The 24,654-nt window shown below is 41.8% G+C and overlaps 1 protein-coding gene across 22 annotated transcripts in view; it reads right to left on the bottom strand.

Moving 5' to 3' along the window:
* neb (nebulin) overlaps positions 1–24,654 on the bottom strand; it is a 75,519-nt gene that overhangs the window by 24,443 nt on the left and 26,422 nt on the right. For 20 of the 22 annotated variants that reach the window (XM_054746637.2, XM_054746642.2, XM_054746648.2 and 17 more), the window contains 61 exons: positions 24,030–24,134; positions 23,822–23,929; positions 23,310–23,621; positions 23,023–23,226; positions 22,769–22,873; positions 22,504–22,611; positions 22,082–22,393; positions 21,790–21,993; positions 21,555–21,659; positions 21,363–21,470; positions 20,937–21,248; positions 20,647–20,850; positions 20,458–20,562; positions 19,993–20,100; positions 19,468–19,779; positions 19,178–19,381; positions 18,967–19,071; positions 18,775–18,882; positions 18,381–18,692; positions 18,088–18,291; positions 17,872–17,976; positions 17,633–17,740; positions 17,185–17,496; positions 15,558–15,761; positions 15,328–15,432; positions 15,108–15,215; positions 14,715–15,026; positions 14,517–14,621; positions 13,196–13,294; positions 12,974–13,075; positions 12,789–12,896; positions 12,394–12,705; positions 12,203–12,307; positions 11,991–12,095; positions 11,783–11,887; positions 11,585–11,692; positions 11,374–11,484; positions 10,967–11,164; positions 10,193–10,297; positions 9,995–10,099; positions 9,812–9,916; positions 9,614–9,721; positions 9,407–9,520; positions 7,600–7,797; positions 7,267–7,371; positions 7,002–7,106; positions 6,765–6,872; positions 5,430–5,537; positions 5,232–5,339; positions 5,040–5,144; positions 4,844–4,948; positions 4,663–4,761; positions 4,469–4,573; positions 4,277–4,381; positions 4,093–4,197; positions 2,139–2,243; positions 1,849–1,953; positions 1,654–1,758; positions 1,446–1,550; positions 1,241–1,345; positions 368–472 (listed from right to left, as the gene is read on the bottom strand). In XM_054746637.2, coding sequence (XP_054602612.1) covers positions 368–472; positions 1,241–1,345; positions 1,446–1,550; positions 1,654–1,758; positions 1,849–1,953; positions 2,139–2,243; positions 4,093–4,197; positions 4,277–4,381; positions 4,469–4,573; positions 4,663–4,761; positions 4,844–4,948; positions 5,040–5,144; positions 5,232–5,339; positions 5,430–5,537; positions 6,765–6,872; positions 7,002–7,106; positions 7,267–7,371; positions 7,600–7,797; positions 9,407–9,520; positions 9,614–9,721; positions 9,812–9,916; positions 9,995–10,099; positions 10,193–10,297; positions 10,967–11,164; positions 11,374–11,484; positions 11,585–11,692; positions 11,783–11,887; positions 11,991–12,095; positions 12,203–12,307; positions 12,394–12,705; positions 12,789–12,896; positions 12,974–13,075; positions 13,196–13,294; positions 14,517–14,621; positions 14,715–15,026; positions 15,108–15,215; positions 15,328–15,432; positions 15,558–15,761; positions 17,185–17,496; positions 17,633–17,740; positions 17,872–17,976; positions 18,088–18,291; positions 18,381–18,692; positions 18,775–18,882; positions 18,967–19,071; positions 19,178–19,381; positions 19,468–19,779; positions 19,993–20,100; positions 20,458–20,562; positions 20,647–20,850; positions 20,937–21,248; positions 21,363–21,470; positions 21,555–21,659; positions 21,790–21,993; positions 22,082–22,393; positions 22,504–22,611; positions 22,769–22,873; positions 23,023–23,226; positions 23,310–23,621; positions 23,822–23,929; positions 24,030–24,134 — 8,880 coding nt within the window. Of the gene's footprint in view, positions 1–367; positions 473–896; positions 999–1,240; positions 1,346–1,445; positions 1,551–1,653; positions 1,759–1,848; positions 1,954–2,138; positions 2,244–4,092; positions 4,198–4,276; positions 4,382–4,468; positions 4,574–4,662; positions 4,762–4,843; positions 4,949–5,039; positions 5,145–5,231; positions 5,340–5,429; positions 5,538–6,764; positions 6,873–7,001; positions 7,107–7,266; positions 7,372–7,599; positions 7,798–9,406; positions 9,521–9,613; positions 9,722–9,811; positions 9,917–9,994; positions 10,100–10,192; positions 10,298–10,966; positions 11,165–11,373; positions 11,485–11,584; positions 11,693–11,782; positions 11,888–11,990; positions 12,096–12,202; positions 12,308–12,393; positions 12,706–12,788; positions 12,897–12,973; positions 13,076–13,195; positions 13,295–14,516; positions 14,622–14,714; positions 15,027–15,107; positions 15,216–15,327; positions 15,433–15,557; positions 15,762–17,184; positions 17,497–17,632; positions 17,741–17,871; positions 17,977–18,087; positions 18,292–18,380; positions 18,693–18,774; positions 18,883–18,966; positions 19,072–19,177; positions 19,382–19,467; positions 19,780–19,992; positions 20,101–20,457; positions 20,563–20,646; positions 20,851–20,936; positions 21,249–21,362; positions 21,471–21,554; positions 21,660–21,789; positions 21,994–22,081; positions 22,394–22,503; positions 22,612–22,768; positions 22,874–23,022; positions 23,227–23,309; positions 23,622–23,821; positions 23,930–24,029; positions 24,135–24,654 lie in introns of all 22 variants that reach the window. The other 2 variants (XM_054746638.2, XM_054746641.2) reach the window with 1 other exon arrangement.

Below are 24,654 nucleotides of genomic sequence, written 5' to 3'. Positions count from 1 at the left end.
TACAAAAAGAAAAGTGGACGACATGTTTCTGTCTTCATGCTGTCCAACGTTCCTGTTTCTAGTTCTACGTCGGTGATCCGTCAGGCAGAAGTTCTGGTGTGTTTCAACATGAGCTCAAGTTGAATTAATTTGTGAAACGTGATGATAACGGATGAAGGGATTAACAAAGATGAAAGCATGAATCCATAAAATTACAACTTAGTTTTAGTGGATTAAATGGATGGAGAGGAGGATGGGATTTTAATAGGATGACACCACGTCCTGAAACGGCAGGAGAAATGAAGCTCTGATCTATGACTGCAGCCATAAAAGCAGGAGTATTTTTCCTGCATGTTTGTGGACACGCTTCACGGCTCTGATGGTTTACCTTACTGCCCGTAATGGACTGGCAAAGGGCTGTGAGGATGTCGGGGCGGAGCAACTCATTGCAGCCACTCTTTAGCAGATCCTTTGCTCGGGACTTATACTTTTTCTGTTCACATACACGACATACACACATAGCGTGCCATAGGTGAGAATAAAACAAACAAAAAAAACAGGCGCAACACTGGGAGAACTGGAGGAAAACTCCGGACTCCAAGTGTGACTGGTCTGTTCCCCCAGAGAAATAGATATTGCTATTATGAATAAAGCAAAATTTGGTTCTCTCTGAGTGAACAGATACAGATGCTCACTCCACACCGCAGTGCTGCAGTTTGAGTGGCAGTACAGTAACCTGCGAGGGACAAAAAGGGAGAGAGACCGTAAGTGCAGAGTCTAACAGAAGAACCGTCATGCGGCGAACACCAGCAGCAGGTCTGACGACGACCTCATGCACCAGGGTCAGAGGTCTGGACCGACTCTGGGGCAGCGGCTGAGCAGGCAGGCTGGTTGTCCGGCACAACCGGGAAGTTTACCTGGCTCATCTTCCTGTTTTCCCTGGCCAGTTGGTATCTAGGATCATCTGTGGTTATGGTAAACTTATCCTTGGTCTTCATATAATCAGCTTTGTAGAACCTCTGCTCAGAATGTCAGAAGGTGGTTAACAAACAAATATCTGGAAAGCTATGCCTCTGATGTGAGGAGACTTCAGGAAAGGAAGGAAAGTGAAAGGAAGATGTGGAAAACAGTAAACATTTCAGTCCGTTTACATTACCGCGACTCTGAAAGTCCAACAGAGACGCAGAAAAAGACACAAATGTGGTTGAAAATCTGACTGTACCTTTATCAGTACGAGCTAAGAAGACAAACAAGGACTTACCTCGTTGATGAGAGCAGAGGCGGTCTTTGCGGCCTGGAAGAAGGGGGTGTCACACGTGTACCTGAAGTTCCCTCTGTTCTTCTCAAATGAGGCTTTGTATAATCTCTGCAGAAAAAAAGAATAAAGATGGAGAAAACAAACGTCCTGTAAAACAATTTACACACTTTTAATCGAGCATCGATTCTGAAGCAAACTGCCTCATCACCTCGCTGTACAGCGACTTGTTCCTGTCAGCCAGCTGCAGCTCAGGAGTATCCCACACATAGCAGCCGATGCCCTTCAGCCATTCCAGGTCCTCCTTGTACTTCACCTGAACATGTACATAAAAATACACAGATGCAAATATTGTTTAGCAAGTGCATCGTTCTGCCAGTTACGAGTGTAACTCTGGGGTGTAAGTCACTCGTACTCACATTGCTGACGTTGTCGTTGGCCATTTTGCTGAAGAAGAACTCGGGCCGGTTAGGGATGGACTTCCACGTGCCCAGAGAGTTTATGTATTTCTTTCTGTATTTCACCTGAGTTACAGAAATCAAAAGAAAATAAATCAGGGTAATCAAAAAGACTAATTATCCTCAAAAAAAGCATAAACTTTTTAGGTATCCGACCTCGCTGATGTCATCGGTGACTCTGCGGTGGATGGTGATGTCCAGAGCATCCTTGACTGTGTGGTAGTGACCCTTGGAAAGCTCAAAGGTCTCCTTGTAGCGCAGCTGGAGGCATAACGAATAAAACACATGAAACCTTCATCAAAATTTAAATCATTAAAACACAAAAATCTACTTTAAATGTGTAACATTTTAGATTGACATGGACCAGTTAGCTAGCTGAATTCCACACAAGGATGGACGAAAGTGAGTTCAAAGTCAAACTTGAGTTTTCTGATGGGAATACTCACATCACTGGACTGCAGGTAGGCTTTCTTTGACCGGATCAGGAGAGGCGTATCAGCAATAGCAGTGTACCTGTGCTTCATCTTCTCATACTGCTCTTTGTATTTGGTCTGAAGGAGAAGTTTGAGTCGATTCAGTTCTGTACGAGGATACAACACAACGCTCCCGCATAAAAGGCAATCGGTGTGTAATTCCAGCTTCCTTGAGCATGGTTCACAGACTTTAAAGCTAATTTTAAACTGAGGCCAACTAATGTTGAGAAGCCATTCATTTGTAGCCACTTTGGTCGAATTTTGAAAATAAGTCAGTCTGGAATGACTTTCAGCTGCCACCATGTAAAACTCTTGCCCAAAGTCCCCAAAATTGAATGAGTTATAACCATTTATGTATGTGATGAGGTCAGTTAGCTATGGCAGCCATCTTGAATGGCGATCACTCCAAGGGCTAATCAGTTGTAAATGCTTTTAATCAAACTCTCATTAAAATCTGCGCAGTGGTCGGTGTGACATTTTGTTAAAAGTCAAGCAAAGTTGACAAACAGCTGAATTGAAGATTTTTAAATCAAAGATCTTGGAACGTAACGGAATGAAATGACTGTTTTCCACCAAAAGTCATTTCCCCCCTCTCCTCTGACACAGAACTAGTCTGCATGAGATATGGCCTCAAGGTCTCATGCATTTGCTTCTAAACTGCTTCTTTCCAGCTCAAGAGAAGAATGAAGAATGGACTCTCCTTTTAATAAACCAAAGAACTCTATTTTTAATACTGCTTATCAAACAAAGTGATAGTCAATAATAAGATGTGACCAATCTGTGAAATCCAAATATTAATTACTTTATTATAATCCTTTAGAATATAATAAGTAATATGACTTTAAATGTTTCCACTAGGACTTATCTCACGTAGCGTTAAGAGACAACACATTGCTTTACTGATCCAATCAGAATCTGCCAGATCTGACGGAGGCGTGGTTTTGGTGGTGTTTGGTAAATCTGTCATCTTTTCATTCGACCATAAACCAAAACATCCGAAGTATAAAACTATGCCCACGTCATCTTTAACGCCAGTTCAAAGCGTTCGAGAGAAGTTGTCGGAGTGGCCAATCCGTAACTTTCCTCTTCAGCCGAAAGAACCAACGACAAGCTGGATAAAATCTGTTGCTGTTCCAACTGCTGCAACGGTTCCTTTCAGAATAAAAGCTGAACCATCACGACCCCGTTTTGGGTCTCACTAGATGCCAACAAAACTATCGTGACCCGGAAGTTTCTCAAGACTGGTGGTTGGCTGCCGCGGCTGTTCCTACAAGCTTCGGCTCCATAAAGGTCAAACTGGACCTCTACACCTCCTGATCTAGACGGGGACTTCCGCTAAGGGTATGTAGACGACAAATGGCGTTGAATGTGTTTATGAATCTCCTAACCAATCAAATAAAAAGTTGCAATAAAAAGTTCCAATCTTCTTGTTAAACATCACCCACAGATCCATAAGATTGATTTCATATTTCCTATGGAATCTTATGTCTTATGGCTTTCAGCCACTCAGCTCCAAAACTCTGGAACACTCTACCGCCTGACCTCCGCAATATAAACTCCTTCTCAACCTTCAAGTCTCAACTCAAAACTCACATGTTCCACCTGGCTTACTCACTGTAACTGTCCTCCTTCCATCTACTCTTTTTAGTTTATTATCCATCGCACTGCTTTGACTCTACCCTTGGGAATTACTCTTAGCACTTATTTCTTGTTGTTTGCATTGCTTGCTGTTCCTTATATTTTGTCTTGTAGTGACCTTGAGAGCTTTGAAAGGCACTTGAAATAAAATGTATTATTATTATTATTATTATTATTATTATTATTATTATTAAATAACATGTAATTTAACTGATTACATGGACAATCACCGCTGAGCTGTTGGCTGCAGGATCCATACATACAAAATATGAGGATGCAGAAGACTTACATCACTGTAGACCACTTTCATTTTTCTGGCATGTTGATTATCTGGAGTGTCCTTTTCTGGAGTGAAGTGAGATCTTTCCTTTGCTGCCAGGTTTACATACTGGTACTGTAGGAGAGAGGAGTGTTGTGTAAATTAGAAGATGCAACAAATCCATTCATCAAAGGGGTCTTTTGTCTGAACTTGCCTTGTTTGTCAGCTGCTGGGCCCACTTGACTCTCTTGATGTCCACAGAGTCAGGAATGGAGCTAACCTTTGTCATTTCCTTTTTGCTGTGAGCTTTGTATATCATCTAAAAAGATCAGTTGTACACAATGATCTGGAACCTGCTGCCGTTTTCACTTTTAATGTTTTTAAAAACCAGAACAGGTGAACTCACATCACTCATGTGGGTCTTCAGCTCAGTCACACGCTTGTACTCTGGAGTATCCAGGACCACGGTGAAGTTGGCGAGGTTCTTCTTAGCTTCCACTGGGTAGCTAACCTGTAACAGTTAAAAAGAAAAAAAAAGTTTCAAAAATGATAGAAATGATTGTAAATGTAAAAAACTGCCGTCTGAAAGGAAACACCTACCCTACGCTTGGTGATATTGCGGACGTGGACCATCTCTGGGGTGTCGTACAAGAAGCAGCCGACACCTCTAAACCACATCAAATCTTCTTTGTACTTGAGCTAAAAACACAAAACCTGTTTAGATCACATGGTTTCAGAAAAAAGTTACTATTCTCTTTAGTGGATAATTGGGTAAAATTACATCGCTGGTGATCTCGTTGACATGGTGACAGTGCATGAGCTCAGGCGTGATGGGCAGAGAGATCAGCTGGCCTCTGCTGTTGTAGTATTTCTCTTTGTAGCAAAGCTGAAAGGTGAGACGGGAAACAAAAGGCGGGATTATTGGTGCATGCACATAAATAATGACTGCTGTTAGCTGCGTGGGAATATCCGCGTACATCGCTGAGGTTACGCTGGTTACTCTTGACTTGTTTGATGTCGGGAGTGTCGTAGGTTGTGTGGATCTTGTCCTTATGCTTCTGGTACGTCTCACGATACAAACGCTGAGTGAAAAGAGAGATCAGAAGGTCCAGTCAAGTAAAGATATTTCAAAGCGCTTTATGAACGGTGCAGGCAGTGCGTTCACTTACATCGTTGATGATCTTATGAGCCTTCCTTGCAGTGACAAAGTTGACCCCCTCTGGGTGAAGAGTGTACGCTTTAGCCTTCGTCATCTCGTAGGCTTCCTTGTATTTTGCCTGCAAAGTAAAACCAAGAACCGTTAGGATCCTAACACCACGAAGAGTACCGTTTAGTAAAAGAATAGGATGGAACCATGAATGACTTACGTTGCTGGTGACGACGCTGTTTATCTTGACCTGCTTGATGAGCGGCGTGTCGCTGGGCAGCGAGTAACCAGTGGGCATAAACTTCCTGTTGGCCTCTTTGTACCAGCTCTGAGAGACGACAACAAACAGGCAGATAAGCAAGCATCAGGTGTTCAACGTCCTCCAAGTTGCATCAAGTAATCCTCATTCACCTATCCACACAGTGCTTTATGTTATTTATTTGCCCTCTTCATGCATCACATCTATTACTTACAGAATAAGTAGAATACCAGGGGCATTGGGGGTACACTATCTTTAAAGGGCTGGGAATGAAATCCCAAACCTCCAAATGAGAGATACTTCTCCTACCAGGAGGCTACAGCTGCCCCCAAATACAAAATACTGAATCAGACAAAACCTCTGGAAATACTCTCATTTCTTAAAGGTGTTGAACACTCATTTAATACATTTGCAGGGGTCTATGGTAGGAATCAATGCCTTCCAATTCGTACTCAGGGGGAAAAAGCCCAGAAGCTCCTGGATCAGTGCAGACAAGTCTTCTGCAGCAGACAGAAGATTTTGGACTCTTAGTTCCTGATTTTTGGACATATTGCCTAAGATTACATGACAGCAACTCTACCACTAACCCCGTTTGCTCTGCGACATGGCCATTTCATCCCTACAAACAACACAAGCCTGGGGGAGCTTCTGCTGTGTGGTTGAATTGCTAATGCTAATGGTTAGCTTCTGCTAGCCGAGACGTTCAATGCTGTTTCCTGGATGCTGAACCAACAACAGGTCGCTAGCCAAGATGGGTGAGTCCAAGCGACCATTTGATGTAGAGAGGTTGGGCTTTTCAAATCCGAGCATTTCGTCATCTATTTTCTATCAGAAGCTAATGCAGGAGATATGTGTAGGAGACTAGTTTCACGTTCAGCCTGCATGAAAAACAGAGTGACTGTTAACTATACCTCAAAATAATCAATAAAAAATTGTTTTCTGTGTTCCACACCTTTAAATGTTAACAGAATGAATTCCTGTAAAACACAATTAATGTTTCTCATGTATTTTTGTCTATAATTTGTGTTTTCATGAAATTTAGACAAGCTTTTCTTTGCTATGGTCTTGTGCTATTACAACAAACATCCACATAAACAAACTCAACCTCTTCAGAGGACATTTGGTGAATTTTCTACAGTTTATCAGTGAAACAAAGCTCAGTAACTGCTGTGGCAGCTCCGAAAATTCCTGTTTCACACAGCTGTGATGAAAATTGCAGCATTGAATTTGGGGTGTCGCATAATTGTGTGTCTGTAAATCCACAGTGGCATTAAATACTGATAAACATGAACTTACATCACTCTGGATGTGGTTGGCCAAGCGGACTCTTTCTGTATCAATGGTAACAGCTGGAGAGGAGTTGGTGCCCTTGATGTTGGTATTGTAATCGGAACGGTAATGGAGCTGGAAGACAAAAAAAAAAAAAGAGTTGGGGATTTTATGCTTTGATTTTTCATTTAATGTGGGATGCAGTGGAGCTATTTATTTAAATTCAGATAATAATCAACAAAAAATGCACCAAAAAGTTCTTACATCACTCAGGTTCTTAGCATTCTGCTTGGATGTCTCATACACTGGAGTATCCGTCACCACAGTGTAGTCCTTGAAAGCCTGAATGCCTTTGACTCGGTACTTGGCCTGAAATGAAGCAAGAAAATCACAATCATGTGGTGAAAGTAAAGCCAGCTGACAACCAAAATAGGTGCACAAACACCAGTGAACACTCATCTTATTGGACGCATCGGTTTAAAAGCTTATTAGCACAAATAGCCAAACAGCTAAGATGAAGACGGCTCACCTCACTCTGAAGGATGCCAGCCTGCTTCACACGGAGAATCTCTGGAGTGTCCCAGGCGTAACAACCAATACCTTTCAGCCAGTTTAAGTCGTCCTTGTAGAAGATCTGGGGAGGAAAGGTATTAGTTTTCATATAGTTTCGGTTCACTTTAGCTTTAAACGCCAAACACATTTTGTTAGCTTTTGTATGTTTTGCTCTTTTCATACAAACAAAAACAACAAAAGAAATTCTTCTTTTTAAAAATGTCATTTTAAATTAGGTCTCACATCTCTCTAAACTCAAACTTCTAAATGAAACCAAACAGCATTCCACAGCCGCTGTGGTTGCACTCACATCGCTGAGTTGTTCGTTGACTTTGCGGGCTTGGACGTACACCTGCATGTCCGGCATGCACATCCACTGATGCAGATACTTGCGATAGTGGATCCCACTGACGGCAGACTGAGTGTTGCGAGCTCCCAGGATCTCCAGCATGTCTGGGGGGATGTGGTTTTTGGCTTTGGTCTTTTCGTAGTTGGCTTTGTACAGACGCTGTGAAGATGAACAGAGAGGTAGACTCCATTAAATCCAGTATTGGGAACATTACTTTTAAAAAGTAATTAGTTATAGTTACTAATTACTTCGTCAAAAAGTAACTCTGTTACTTACAGAGTTACGAGATTATAAAAGTAACTAATTACCAAGAAAAATAACTACTTAGTTACTTTTTTTCATTAAAGAATGCAAGACAAATGGGTTAATTAAACATACTTAATTTACTATAAATTACTACAATAGTGAAATATAAATGACAAACGACTGGAACATAATAAAATGTATGTCCAAATGATTTTTATAAACCTGAATAATTTAAATAAATAAGCACTTAACAGGAGGAACTACTAACAGGAACATTACACTTATCTAGACTATTAAAAGGTCACTGTGTGATATTTAACAAGACCCCAATCAGCTAAAATTTAAAATTGCAAATAGAAACACCTGTAAAGGTTCCTGAGCCTTTAAATGGTCTCTCAGTCTAGTTAAATTACAGAAATAAATGTAAGTTTGCACAGTATTTTAATTTTTCCAGCTTCACATAATTATGTGTTTTTAGTAGCATTTCTGTTGCTGCTAATCTAGTAATGGTTAAATAAATAAATAAAATCTTTTAAAATGACACTAGAAGAGGCACAAGCCTGATGGAGGACTTACATTTACTAACTTGGGTCAGACCCAACCACAGGTAGCTGAAGCTGGGTGGTAAACACACACAGGTAGTTCTAATAACACCTGAGCTCCATGACGTCTGAGACTGATGTATCAGTGCTACAGCGGGACTAAAGACATGATCGAGAACGGTTACAGCTGGATGATCTAGGAAGGTAGAAGATTGTGACATCTGAGCCATGAACAGGTGAGCGGACCTTCAGGATGTCACGCTAAGAAGGGCACAGCTGCAGTTCCACACCTGCAGCCGTAGACTAATCATCACATCTTCCTCGTTCTTCACGGGCCGTGATGCACTTGGATGAAAACATCTGCCTCTTTAGCTCCTGATCAGCTAATGACAGCTTCAACACACCGCGCTGCTTAACGAACGCATTTCCTTATCAGTAACAGAAACAACGTTTTGATAAAAGAAGACGGTAATTAATTAGTTTGCTCGTTACTGAAATTTTTTTAGTAACGCGGTTATTTTAAATTGTGTTATTCCCATCACTGCTCTGTTGCGTCTACAGCAGGCAGTGACAGTGAGAACACTGAGGGTCTCTGCCCACCCGGCCAATCATCATCGTGTTTGTAAGTGTGTTACCGACACCTCTCTCTCCCTGGCTGCAGCTGAAGTGTGGCGGTCAGAAAGCCTCACACTGTTGATCAACGTTCGACAAGCACATAGTAACGCACAACCTTCTGTCCCCAGTAATGGTAACAGCGTTGCAACAGTGGGAAAAGTAATTAATTAGATTATTCCGTTACCTAAAAAAGAACGCCGTTATTCCCATCACTGATTAAATCTACAGATCTGCATGTTTGTTTACTGAACTAATATTAGAATGCAAATAAAATAAAACAAACACACAAGGAATTTATATATATATATATATATATATATATATATATATATATATATATATATATATATATATACTTTACTCACATCAAGGACCAGTTTTCCAGCTTTGACACAACGAGCAGTGGCGGGATCATCTTCAAGTGACTTTGGCAGACTGTAGAGGGCTTTGAACTTCTCATAATCCTCCTTGTACTTCACCTAAAGGGGTAAAGAAAGTAATTTTGTTAAACTTGTTTTAAATTCAACAAACACTCAGAGGATGGTAATGTGAGAATTAAAAGTGGGACTCACGTTGCTGAGAACAATCTTCTGCTGTTTGGCGTGTTGCAGAGCGTTGGAGTCAGCTGGGATTTTGTAGCCCTTTGCTTTGATCTTGTCCCAGGCAGCTGTGTAGTTTTTCTACAGATAAGAAAATATTATTAGAAACACGTCACTGCATCTCGAAACAAGAAACAGCCCAAATTCTTTTGAAGATATATGTTTGCTCACGTTGCTAAAGAAGTGTTTGAAGTCGTGGCATCTGGCGTAATCGTGGGTGTCCAGGATGGTGGTGTACATGTGCTTCTCCTTGTGATATGCCTCCCTGTAGTTCAGCTACAAACCACAATTCAGGATTATTAGAAAATTATTGTTTCCCTAAATATTATTTATGTTACTCAAATGCTCACTTACGTCACTGGCCCAGGTGTGACCCAGGACAGCAGTCACATAAGCAGGGGTGTCAGTCACAATGGAGTAATTATGGAATTCCTTCTTGGCGTTTGCTCTGTATTTAAGCTGTTGGGATATTTAAAACAAACAAATGATCACTAAATCAATCAACTGGGCTCCAATGAGCCATATGGCGTAAGCTTTCATGGTGCTACTCACGTCACTTTGCAGCTCATAGGACTTCTTGGCACGAAGAATCTCTGGTGTGTCCCAGACGTAGCAGCCGATACCCTTCATCCAGTTCAGGTCATCTTTGTAGAACACCTATCCAACGATAATTGTTCAAAAACCATGAAAATGTGAAATTAGAGAGAAACTTTTACTATTGTTTTAATGTAATTTTTTAAAATTATTTATATTTCTTTAGTTTGTTATTCTACTGTAGAAAGTTCAGAGTGCAGCTATACTGCCTGAAACTCCAACTTCAAAATGCTAAAATGTCTTCTGTTTGACCAAAATCCTGCTGTAGTCTGCAGGGAAACTTCTTGCAATTTCTCAGCATGTTTTATCTGTCGTACCACCACCAAAAGCCATTGCACTACTCCTGATTGGCCCAATTTTTGTTGTATAATTTGCAGATTTTCTAATTAGTTGCAAAGCTGAAGAGCTTAAAATAAAAAACTCACGAGAGAACTGAAACAGGACAGCAAAAAGGGTACAGATTTCCCACAAGTATACGTCTACACACACATACATCTATGAATATTTGCTCAGTGTATTATTTTGAGACCAGTTATGTTTTGAACATACGTAAAACGTTTTGTTATGCATCAGAACAAGCATGAACCCTAACCCTACCCTAACCTGAAAAGCAGCAAAGTGTGATTATTTTAAAGAACCTCAAGCAATGGCTAGCATGGAGATGTAGTTTACGTAGGTCTATAATCTGTCCTAGAATATTGCACAGTAATTAAGTCCAGAAGAAAGACCTACATCGCTGAGAATCTCATTGGTTTTTCGGGCCCGAATAGCATCCTCCTGTTCCGGGTGGCAGGTCCACTGGTGCAGGTGCGTGCGGTAGAGCACGTCGCTCAACATGTCCTGGCACCGCTTGGCTACCTGGTTAGCGATGATGTCAGAGGGAAGGTGGATCTTGGTCTTGGTCTGATGGTAGTCCTTCTGGTAGATTCTCTGTTAGAACATACCGGTACATTATTAGGACAGAAAACAATGAAACTATCGGCTTTAATGGAACTTTAAAAAAACGTGCAGTGTCTTCTGGGTTAGTTGTCATGCTGGTGTCATGTTTCTTTATAGTTTTTTTCATCAATTTGAGAAAAGCTATTTTTTCTGTAGACTGTGGAACAAAGATCAATGTTATTTAAACATAGCTGTCTCACCAGTCCCTTATTCTTCTCCTGTTGTCCACAGCGCATGACCTCTGGGAAGTCCACTAGGGTTCCAGCCATGTAGTGACCTTTGACCTTCTCATGTTCTTTCTTGTACTTGACCTAGAGTCCAAAGATAATTACAGTCTACATTTCTTGTATATATTCCAAAGAAAACATGCTAAAAGGACACTTTCTAAACATTAGGAGTGATGACACTTACATCACTAGCAATCTCTCTGCCTTTTTTGCCGCTGAGCAGAGGGATGTACTCATGGTTCAGATGGTAGCTTGTAGCCTTGGATGCATCCCAGTTGGATTTGTAGAGTTTCTGAAAATATGAACGATAATTGGTAAAGTTAAAGACGATAAATAAAACGATAGCACACATAAAAATGAACAAACAAATATTTTCCATTACCTCACTGATGTTCTTAGCCATCTCTCTGCTATGGGCCAGTTGAGGAGTATCATCCGAACCAATGTAATGACCCTTTTCAGCGTTGAAGGTCTCCTTGTATTTCAGCTGCGGTAGAAAAAATACATTGTAAATGTAACAACTTCCTGTGAGAATTATTTAGCATCTTTGAGATCAACTCCTTAGGAGAGCAAAGTGCTGAATAACATACGTCACTGAGGTTGGCAGCATTTATTTTTGCCAAGACGATCTCTGGACGGTCCACAATCAGGGAGAATTTTCCAAATCCTTCTTTGGCATTTTTCTGGTATAGTCTCTGCACATAAAATCAAAGCAGTACGGTTATAAAAATGTGTCTGAATGAGAATCATGTGGCCGAAAACAGAGAAAAGAATCAAAGGCAGAAGGTAATGGGAACCGTACATCATTGAGAATTTCCTGGGCCTTCCTGACTTTGACGTGGTCAACAGATTCTGCTGCCACCCAACCACAGCCGCGGATCCATTCCAGATCAGCTCTGTACACGTTCTGCAGACAGAAACAATAATATTTAGACAAGAAAAAACAAAGAGTTGACAAGATTTTACTGACTTCTAAAAAAATAAGTCACTTACATCACTCTGGAGATCATAAATTTTCCTGGCCTGCACCACATCGTTGGAGTCAGGCAGACAGGTCCACTGGTGCAGGCGGGTTCTGTAGTTGAAGTCGTTGACTTGGATCTGGCATTTCTTGGCCAGTTCAAGGTTCAGCATGTCTGCTGGCAGGTTGAACTTGGTCTTGGACTTGTTGAAGTCCTTCTTGTACAGAACATCACTGGCGATCTTGCCCGAGTTCAGAGCCAGCACGATAAGAGGATCGTCCAGAACGCTGAGGGCACCGATGTGGTGACCAAGCTGTTTGCGGTATCCCTCTAAGTACTTGTGCTACATGACAAAAAAAAAGACCTGTTACTGTGTTCTTAGTTAAATAAAACAGATTGTATACTGCTGTCAATATGAAGACTCACTTTACTCTGCACTTTAGTCGTATCGATGCATTGTTTGATCGGTACAGCATCACCAGGCATGAAGTATCCCGTGGCTTTCACCTTGTCCCATGCTTCGGTGTACAGTTTCTACAGGAGACAAAAACCACTTAGCCTATTTTTCACAATGCAATGTTTCTGTAAACACTGGGAGTGTAAGGTCTTACTGGGTGGATGTTTTTAGCCACCTCTCTGGCTGTGGCAAGACTGGGAGTATCTACCAGAGAGTATTTAGTTTTGTCCTGGTGCCACGCTTCACGATACTTGGCCTGAAAATAACGAGAAATCCAAACTCAGTTATCAAAACTACAAATAAATCTGCAACAATATCTCTCATAATCCTGCAAAAAGACATCTACGTTTCATTTTAGTTTATTAAAAATACTCGCCTCATTCAACACATCAGCAGCATTCTTGGCACAAGCAAAGTCAACTCTGTCCACAGGAACTGTGTATTTCTGCTCATCCAATTTAACTCGGTAGCCTCTCTGTGTGAAGAAAATATCAAAATCAATCAAATCAAAGACACTTTATTAATCCCAGAGGGACATTAGAGTTTCAGTACACACAATTCAGAGATCAGACATACATGGGCAAGACATATGACAAGAATTGGTGACTGTGGTCATTCGCAACCCTGAGTCGCGCTATTTTAATGAGATCAGAGGGGTTTACATGAGGATTGGTTCAGGTGGAGGGAAAAAAAGGCACTTCAGAGTTACTCTCCAGCAGGAGGGCAGCTTTGCTATGCAAAACAAACAAACAAAAAAAAAAACACACCTCAAACAGATATGTAACAGACTTCAGACAACACAACATAGGTGTCCACTAGGTGGGGTGGTGTGTTGGGACTATCCCCACTTCTGTTCCTGCAGCCACGATGAGCAGCGTGTGTCACCTCAGTGTGGATAGGGGGAGGAGCATTGCGGGTTGGAGGGTTGCAGTGACCCTGGAACGTTTCAGCGGCCTTCCCGCAGTCCCACCCAGATTGGGAAAAGATACAGAGTTGAGTTGCCATAGCGACATCACATTCCACATATCTTCTGGAGGAGTTTTCGTTGGAGCCTTGCAGGCTCAAGGACGCCAGATTCTGATTAGAAATTGTTTTGGGGCCAGACAAAGATAATTTCCTCTCTGTCTTACAGTTTGTTGGTCCTCAACCTCTAAAAATCCCAATAATGAACATTAATCTATCCCAATCCGTGCTGATTCGTCCACTCTATCCTTGATGGCATCCATCTTTTGTGCCAAAGAATGAATCTCCGCCAAAGTCCCAAGCTTACGATTCATCTCGACAATTATGTGAGTCTGTGAATTCACAGCGCGGTGCAATCCATCTCTGAGATCCGGGATCAGGCCAATATTCCTCGACAGCTCGTTAATTTTCCGGTAAGCCAGGTAGCCTCCAAGGCCAATGAGCAGGAAACCTGACACCAACACCACGAATATCCACACGTCTTCAGAGTCCTCCACAGACAGCTGAGATAAACAAATCAAGTTCCACTGTTTCCAGGAGTCCATGATGTGTCCAACTGGGTCTGTCCCGGCGGGGCATCCGGGAGCCCCTTCTCATCGTTGAAAAATTTTATCAATCGCGTTGAGAGACCAACTGACAAGATCCATTTAAGTGAATTTATATAGCTTTAAGATCCAAAACAACAAACACTCCTAACAAATAACCAAGATGTTTCTTGATTCAAGTGTACTTACATCAGCGAGGATCTTCTGAGCATGCTTCACCTTCATAACATCCACACATTCATGTGGCATCCATCCACAGCCACGTATCCACTCCAGATCAGCTTTGTACACAGCCTGAGGGAAGTAAATACATCACGTTAAACAGAATGTGGGACATACTTTACCTGATATTTAAAGGGATAAAAATAAAAAAAAATGTATACTTACGTCACTCTGAAGGTCATAAATTTTCCTGGCTTGGACCACGTCGTTGGAATCAGGCAGACATGTCCACTGATGCAGATATGTTCTGTAGTTGAAGTCATTCACTTGGATTTGACATTTCTTAGCAAGCTCCAGAGTCAGCATGTCCGCTGGCAGATTGAACTTGGTCTTGGACTTGTTGAAGTCCTTTTTGTACAGAGCATCACTGGCGATCTTGGCAGAATTCATAGCCAGCATGATGAGAGGGTCGTCCTGGACACAGCGGGCGCCGATGTGGTGGCCGAGCTGCTTACGGTATCCGGTTTTGTACTTGTACTGAAACAAAGGAGGCAAAGGAATAAAAGAAAACTCAGCACTCAGCATCAACTATAAATGTGATGGTCGTTCACTACCTACATCACTAATGATGTCTCTGGAGGCTTTGGCTTTCAACACAGAGATGGCATCCTCTCTGACATTGTAGGCTTTGGCCTTCTGGTCATCCCATGACTTTGTGTACAGTTTCTGTTCAAAGCAAGAATAATAGTTAGAAAAGTCCATGCTTGGTACCAATTTCAACCTAAAATACAATAAAGATATAACAGTTATTACAGAGGTAGTAATAATGCAAACTCACGTTGCTGATAGTAACAGCGTTAACCTTGGCCAGCTCATAGGGGGGGATGTCAGGTGGTATGTGAATGACGAGCTTCTCCTTGTCCCAGACCTCCCTATATTTCCTCTGTCAGAGACATTAGACATGAATACTGGTATTTATACAGATTCCTCAGCTGCACAAATAATCAAACCCAATATTGGTCTAAAGAAATGAAAGAATTGTTTCTGTGATGAGACTTTACCACTCACATCACTGAGGTTGTGAGCATTTTGCTTGGATAGGACAATAGCCGGGAGGTCGACGGCGCTGGTGAACTTGACAGTGCTTGGGTGCTGGCGGTAGAGTCGGTCATTAAGGACAGCCTGTGCATTTTTCACTTTGATGACATCTACGGACTCGTGTGGTGACCAGCCGCATCCTTTCAGCCACTCCATATCGGCTTTGTACACAGCCTGTAAACAAGCAGAGGAGAGGGTTTTTAATGTTAGATACTTTCAGATGTTTAGTTAAACTCTTTAAATGAAGATCAGTGTAACGGAATGAAATGACTGTTTCCCCCTCTCCTCTGACACAGGACTAGTCTGCATGAGATATGGCCTCAAGGTCTCATGCATTTGCTTCTAAACTGCTTCTTTCCAGCCCAAGAGAAGAATGAAGAAAGGACTCTGTCCTTTTAATTAATCAAAGAACTATATTTTTAATAAAGCTAATCAAACAAAGTGTTAGTCAATAATAAGATGTGACCAATCTGTGAAATCAAAATAGTAACTACTTTATTATAATCCTATAGAATATAATAAGTAATATGACTTTAAATGTTTCCACTAGGACTGATCTCACGTAGCATTAAAAGACGACACGTTGCTTTACTGATCCAATCAGAATCTGCCAGATCTGACGGAGGCGTGGTTTTGGTGGTGTTTGGTAAATCTGTCATCTTTTCATTCGACCATAAACCAAAACATCCGAAGTATAAAACTATGCCCATGTCATCTTTAACGCCAGTTCAAAGCGTTCGAGAGAAGTTGTCGGAGTGGCCAATCTTCACCCAAAAGAACCAACGACAAGCTGGATAAAATCTGTTGCTGTTCCAACTGCTGCAATGGTTCCTTTCAGAATAAAAGCTGAACCATCAAGACCCAGGTTTGGGTCTTGCTAGATGCCAACAAAATTGTCGTGACCCAGAAGTATCTCACAGACTGGACTGGTCGGCAACCGCTGCTTTTCCTACCGGCTTCGGTTCCAGAGAAGGTCAAGCTGGACCTCGACATTCCTGATCTAGACGGGGACTTCCGCTAAGGGTACATAGACCGACAGAATGGCGTCGAATGTGTTTATGAATCTCCTAACCAAAGCTTAGCGCGAAGACATCACCTTCAGTTCCTATCAGAACTAATCGTTTCTTCGGATTTGTTGGTTCTGAGCAACATTCCACACTACACCATTCTCCGTCTCACTTCACCTTAGTTACACCATACATTTAGTGTTAAAGTTAGTCTAGTTTAATTTGCTTAGTAATACATTTTTAAACTTTTAAAACCTGACTCTCTCTTCAGTTGTCTCTGAATTAATACGAAGTTGTTTTCTAATCTCTGCAATAAAAAGTTCCAATCTTCTGGTTAAAATAACCCAACAGATCCATAAGATTGATTTCATATTTCCTATGGAATCCTACGTCTTATGGCTTATTAAATAACATGTAATTTAAATCATTACACAGAGGAGAGGGTTTTTAATGTTAGATGCTTTCAGATGTTTAGTTAAAACTCTTTAAATGAAGATCAGAGACCTGATAATGTTTGAAACTACAAAACTAAGCATAACATGTACAGTACAAGATTGCTACTGGTCCAAGCCTTAACTAGATATACTCACATCGCTCTTCAGGTCATAAGCCTTCCTGGCCTGCACTACATCAGTAGAGTCTGGAAGACAGGTCCACTGGTGTAGGTAAGTTCTGTAGTTGAAGTCGTTCACTTGTTTCTGGCATTTCTTGGCCAGTTCAATCGTCAGCATGTCAACTGGGAGGTTGTACTTGGTCTTGGTTTTGTTGAACTCCTTCTTATAGATGTTGTCACTGGAGATCTTGGCTACATGAGCAGCCAGCATGAGCAGTGGGTCATCTTTAACGCTGAGGGCACCGATATGATGGCCGCACTGCTTGCGGAATCCAGCTTTGTATTTGTACTGGAATTCATATAAAAACATTTTCATCAATTGCATTGTACCTTGTGTGAAAACTATTCAAATTAGCAGGGGAATTTAAAACAAAAAGCAACAAAGTGAGAATAAACTTAAGTGGGGTCGGCATAAAAGAACTTACATCACTGACGATATCACGGGATGCTTTGGCAGCTAAGACAGAAACTGCATCTTTGGGCAGGAAGTAGCCCTTGTTGATGGTGTCAACAAAACCTTCACGATAATATTTCTGGGGGAAAAAAACAAAGGTTGCTGTTAGGTTTGTTATATGCTCTAATGTTTTTCTCACTGGCTTCTGTTTTATTAGCAAACACAATAGTGTAACAGTTATGATTATAGTCCTTTAACGTGCTGTATTACCCGACTAGTGTTGAGTTTATTCTGCTGGGCGAGGACGATCTCAGGTGTGTCGGGCATGATGTGGAGGTTGGTCTTGTCATTCTCCCAGGCCTCAACATAAGCTTTCTGAAAGGAAAATGTGAAAAACAAAGTATTATGAATATATATATACTTTCAGAGAGTTTGTTTTAAAGCCCCTGGACACAGTACAGTAGGGCGAAGCGCTGCTCTTTGTACCTTGTTCATAATCTGGGCATTGGCCTGAGCGAGAGCATATGGCATGTCTGATGTTTTGGCAGTGAAGTGGAATTTGCTGGGATGCTGGCGGTACTTCCTGTCGCTCAGAATCTCAGCTGCTTTCTTGGCTTTTTCCACTTCCAGGGAACCTATTGGCACCCATCCCATTCCCTTCACCCATTCCATGTCCGCCTTGTACACAGCCTATATGCCAGAGGACAGGAAAGCAGCCCAACTAAGTCTTTTCAAAGGCGAAAAAGAATAATGCAATTTTCAAACACATTCATGCTCACATCACTCTGGAGGTCATAAGCCTTTCTGGCCTGCACCACGTCGTTGGAGTCAGGCAGACAGGTCCAGTTGTGCAGGCGGGTTCTGTAGTTGAAGTCGTTGACTTGGATCTGGCATTTCTTGGCCAGTTCAAGGTTCAGCATGTCCACTGGGAGGTGGAACTTGGTCTTGGACTTGTTGAAGTCCTTCTTGTACAGAACATCACTGGCGATCTTGGCTGAGTTCAGAGCCAGCACGATGAGAGGATCATCCTGGACGCTGAGGGCGCCGATGTGGTGACCAAGCTGTTTGCGGTATCCAGTCTTGTACTTATACTGTCAAGAGACAAATTATACAGTTACCATTATAAATGTAAACATGATACAAAATGCGCAAACCTATACATATGATACACACATCACTGATGATTTCTCTTCCGTGTTTGGCTGCAACAACAGAGACCGCATCGGGCTTCATGTTGTAGCCCTTTCTGAACATCTTCTCTACAGCTTCTCTGTAGATTTTCTGAAGCAAAAAAGACGACAGAGACACAAATCACTTAAAAACTGCTGAGGATGTCTAAAATAAACCATAACACTTAAGACGTACGTTGCTGATGTTATAAGCGTTAACTTTGGAGAGCAACAGTTCAGGAAGGTCAGGGGTCACATGGGTCTTAAGTTTGTCTGCTTCCCATGCAGAAATGTAGTTTCTCTGTGGAGAGAAGCAGAACAACAAAATTAAAACCTCAGACAGGAAACATCAAGAAGATTTATACAAAATGAGCCAAATAGCAGATTGAGATTCACCAGCTCCCTACCTTATTAATAATTTCAGCATTTGCTTTGGCTAAGACCATGGGCATGGCAGTCATATCAGATCTGAACTTGAATTTTTCTGGTTTCTGCTTATAAAGGTGGTCACTGAGAATCTTTGCAGCATTCTTGGCTTTCACTACATCCAAGGAACCAATGGGGACCCAGCCTACACCAACAACCTCATCCATGTCAGCTTTGTACACAGCCTGGGGGGAGAAAGAATCAAATATGAGATGACGCATGCAAACAGTGGCACGGCACAATAAACTCAATCTGTGACAAGGGAACCTACATCACTCTGGAGATCATAGGCTTTCCTGGCCTGCACCACGTCGTTGGAGTCAGGCAGACAGGTCCAGTTGTGCAGGCGCGTTCTGTAGTTGAAGTCGTTGACTTGGATCTGGCATTTCTTGGCCAGTTCAAGGTTCAGCATGTCCACTGGGAGGTGGAACTTGGTCTTGGACTTGTTGAAGTCCTTCTTGTACAGAGCATCACTGGCGATCTTGGCTGAGTTCAGAGCCAGCATGATGAGAGGATCATCCTGGACGCAGCGGGCACCGATGTGGTGACCAACCTGCTTACGGTATCCGGTTTTGTACTTGTACTGGTAAAATGATAAGAAAATAGTTCAAGATATAAGTAGAATTAGTTTTATTTTGAAAAATTAAGAATCAGTGACAAAAACAGATCACAGTAACATCCCAATGACTAACTGTTAAATCCTAGAAACGTTTTCTATAAAACCCTTTTTTAATTTGTCAAAGGCAAATAATTATAACCAAAGAAGCAGACACATGGCACAATACAGGCAACTCACATCACTGATGATGTCCCTGGAGGCCTTAGCTGCCTTGACGGAGACGGAGTCTGGAGGAAGGAAGTAGCCTTTACTGATGGTCTCTTCAAAACCTTGTTTGTAGAGTTTCTAGAAAAAGGAAAGAAAACAAGTGATTTGGAAGAACTGTGCTTTATCTGAGTCACGTGATGGTAATTCTTACATTTACATATTTTCTCTCAGATGTTCATATTCAGAGAACCTATCACAAAGAACTTATAGGTATAATCTGACTAAAAGGTCAAGTCACTTAATCAAAACAAGTTAACAAAATTACGTTAAATAACTTTCTAATTATTGTATAAATGATGGTAAATACATAAAAGATGGTCACAGCTGCATGACAATAGCCGCTCTTGCTGTGAGAGCTACAGCTAAGAGCAGAAATGGGTTAGGACAGACTTTTTATATCTATTTTCTTTAGTTGCAAACTGAAATGAGACTAACCTTGCTCATGTTGAGAGAGTTTTGCTGAGAGAGGACAATCTCAGGGGTGTCAGGCATGATGTGCAGTTTGGTCTTTTCGTTATCCCAAGCCTCGGTGTACAGGCGCTGCAAAAATTCAAGCACAAGTTGTCAATTTAAATAGAATATTTTTGACCAGGAATAAACATAACTTTTTAAAATCAGTTTCACCTTATTCATTGTCAGTGCATTACTCTTGGCCAGCACAATGTTCATGGCATCTACTGGACTGGTGAATTTAACAGTGCTGGGGTGCTGGCGGTACTTCCTATCACTCAAAATCTCAGCAGCCTTCTTAGCTTTGTCTACGTCAAGAGAGCCAATGGGGACCCAGCCCAGCCCTTGGAGCCACTTCAGGTCAGCTTTGTACACAGCCTGAAGAGAACAACAGCAGACTGTTTGATTTTCTTTGTTTCACCAAATCAGAGATGACCGTATATTAAAGTAAAACTAATGCTTACATCACTCTGGAGGTCATATGCAAGTCTGGCCTGCACCACGTCGTTGGAGTCAGGCAGACAGGTCCAGTTGTGCAGGCGCGTTCTGTAGTTGAAGTCGTTGACTTGGATCTGGCATTTCTTGGCCAGTTCAAGGTTCAGCATGTCCACTGGGAGGTGGAACTTGGTCTTGGACTTGTTGAAGTCCTTCTTGTACAGAGCATCACTGGCGATCTTGGCTGAGTTCAGAGCCAGCATGATGAGAGGATCATCCTGGACGCAGCGTGCACCAATGTGGTGGCCAACCTGCTTACGGTATCCGGTTTTGTACTTGTACTAACACAAATGAAAAAACAAAGTAAAATGATGCAATTACTGGCAAAAACTGCACGTTTATGTTACAGTTATCTGCTACGTTTTTATTGCTACGTAAAATGCAACATGATTTACATCACTGGCGATGTTCCTGGATGCCTTGGCTGCGATGATGGATACAGCGTCATTACGCAGATCGTAGCCCTTCTTCTTGGAATCTTCATTGGCTTGTTTGTACCTTTTCTGTAAACAAATCCAGATTAAATCAATTTGTATATTTATTAAAGGTGATACATGTTTTTACCATACTGGTAGAGTCTTTCATACCTCACTATAAATGACATTGTTGGCTTTGGCTAGTAGAACGTCCATTGCGTCTGGCATGATGTGGATCTTTGTCTTCTCTTTGTCCCAGACTTCGGTGTATGCTTTCTGCAGTTACATAACACATGAAATTTAAAATGTATAGAACATAGCTTGAAGCATTTCCTTTTTATGGTCAATCTTTGCTATAGCATATCCATGACTTGTTAAATACATTTTATTTGAGTTGCTCTCGTACCTTGTTCATAACCAGAGCATTGGCCTTTGCCAAAACTACAGGCATGTCCTCAGTGGTGCTTTTAAATTTGTAGTTGCTCGGGTGCTGACGATACTTCCGTTCACTTAGGATCTCACCAGCTTTCTTCACCTTCTCAACATCCAGTGACCCAATTGGCACCCATCCGATCCCCTGCATTATCTTCAGATCCTCCTTATACACAGCCTGAGTGAAACATCAGTGCTTCATGTGGTAAATGCAACCTACAATATCTGCTGCAACAAACCAACAACAACAAAAAACTCATACTGACATCACTCTGGAGGTCATATGCAAGTCTGGCCTGGACCACATCGTTGGCGTCAGGCAGACAGGTCCATTGGTGCAGACGAGTTCTGTAGTTGAAGTCGTTGACTTGGATCTGGCATTTCTTGGCCAGTTCAAGGTTCAGCATGTCCACTGGGAGGTGGAACTTGGTCTTGGACTTGTTGAAGTCCTTCTTGTACAGAACATCACTGGCGATCTTGGCTGAGTTCAGAGCCAGCACGAGCAGAGGGTCGTCCTGGACGCAGCGTGCACCAATGTGGTGGCCAACCTGCTTACGGTATCCGGTTTTGTACTTGTACTGTCAGAAAGTAACAAGATATACACATATTTAATATTAAGTTTCATTATAACTTTCACAAGGACACATCTACATAAGCAAAATATCATTGATTCATTTGTGTAGCTTACATCACTGGCAATGTCCCTGGATGCCCTGGCTGCGATGATGGACACAGCATCGTTACGCATGTCATAGCCCTTCTTCTTGGCATCCTCATTTTCCTGTTTATACCTTTTCTGTGAAATAGTAAAAAAAAAAAACAGAGGTAGCTTTAGTATTGATCCTTATTGAAGTACAAAAGACAGAATATCATATTGACAATACTTAACTTCATATCAGAAATTGTTTATACTCTAAGGATCAAAACTGCATGTTAATGATTTAAAAACCTACCAAACTGTAATTATAATTGTTTGCTTTGGCAAGGAGTACATCCATGGCATCAGGCATGATGTGGATCTTTGTCTTCTCGTTCTCCCAGGCTTCAATATATGCTTTCTGCAGATGTGGAGAAATGAGTACACAATGTTTCAAACCCTCTGGATATTCACTCCCATTACAGAAAAGACACCAGCGTTTTTAATTCAGTGAAATTATTCTCCACAAATAAACACTTGATAGCTCTTTGAGGATTTCTGAGAACAGACCTTGTTCATGTTCTGAGCGTTGGCCTTAGCGAGTTCCATTGGCATGTCCTCAGTGGTGAGCTTGAACTTGTACTTGCTCGGGTGCTGACGATACTTGTTTTCACTCAGGATCTCACCAGCTTTCTTTACCTTCTCAACATCCAGCGAACCTATAGGCACCCATCCAATACCCTGCATCATCTTCAGATCATCTTTGTACACAGCCTGGAAAAAGCAAAATAATTTATAAAGCAAAGATTATTTTGAAAATATTGCATTTATGAAGATAACCTCAAAATAATACTAACATCACTCTGGAGGTCATATGCAAGTCTGGCCTGCACCACGTCGTTGGAGTCAGGCAGACAGGTCCATTGGTGCAGACGAGTTCTGTAGTTGAAGTCGTTGACTTGGATCTGGCATTTCTTGGCCAGTTCAAGGTTCAGCATGTCCACTGGGAGGTGGAACTTGGTCTTGGACTTGTTGAAGTCCTTCTTGTACAGAGCATCACTGGCGATCTTGGCTGAGTTCAGAGCCAGCATGAGCAGAGGGTCATCCTGGACGCTGCGGGCACCAATGTGGTGGCCAACCTGCTTACGGTATCCGGTTTTATACTTGTACTGCAAACAAGAAGCAAAAACAACTCATCAGAACATTACAGCTGTTCTCAAACAATCACAGCATTTATTGGAATTGTATAAAACTGTGCTCCAAATCAACATCAATAACCATAAAAGCTGTAGTCATACATTTTTCTCAGAAATATTTAAATATTTTAAAGTTGTTGAAACCACAAGAAGAAATCCTTAAATTGTCTTACGTCACTGGCAATATCCCTGGAGGCCTTCGCTGCTAGAACAGAAATGGCATCATTTCGTAGGTCGTATCCCTTTTTCTTGGCTTCTTCATTGGCCTGCTTGTATAATTTCTGCAGAAAACAATCAAAACTCTCTTTAAGTATCATCCATAAAACATAAAAACACTCCAAAGAGTATAGGGACACCTGATTATCATTAAAAAGTGCTCACCTCACTGTAGATGACTTTGTTGGCTTTGGCCAGAACAACATCCATGGCATCAGGCATGATATGGATGCTGGTCTTGTCTTTGTCCCAGGCTTCAGTATAGGCTTTCTGTAAAGGTTTCAATTTTCTCAGTCTTTTGTTTTCATGTTTATTCTCATCAAGCAAACCTTGTCAGAAAATGGAAGCTCGGTTTTCTTTTGGTCAGGTAAATGTTCCGTTTTTGTCCCTGTAAGATTAACTAGTCAATTTAAAATATTCATCCATCCATCCATCCATTTTCATCCACTTATCCAAAGTCGGGTCGCAGGGGCAGTTGCCTAAGGCAAGAGGCCCAGACTTCCCTCTCCCCAGCCACTTGGGCCAGCTCCTCCAGGGGAATCCCAAGGTGTTCCCTGGCCAGGTGAGAGACATAGTCCCTCCACCGTGTCCTGGGTCTACCTTTAGGTCTCCTCCCGGTTGGATGTGCCTGGAAAACCTCACCAGTTGTACAGGGACCTAACAGCCTGTATCAGAGGGCCTGGTATCCCATACTCCCGAAGTAGCCCCCACAGGACCCCCCGAGGGACGCGGTCAAACGCCTTCTACAGATCCACCAAACACATGTAGACTGGTTGGGCAAATTCCCACG

Source organism: Nothobranchius furzeri, chromosome 14 (genome assembly GCF_043380555.1).
Source record: "Nothobranchius furzeri strain GRZ-AD chromosome 14, NfurGRZ-RIMD1, whole genome shotgun sequence".
Taxonomy (NCBI): Eukaryota; Metazoa; Chordata; class Actinopteri; order Cyprinodontiformes; family Nothobranchiidae; genus Nothobranchius; species Nothobranchius furzeri.
Note: the sequence above shows the minus strand (reverse complement) of the source record. Positions and strands in the feature narration are given on the sequence as shown.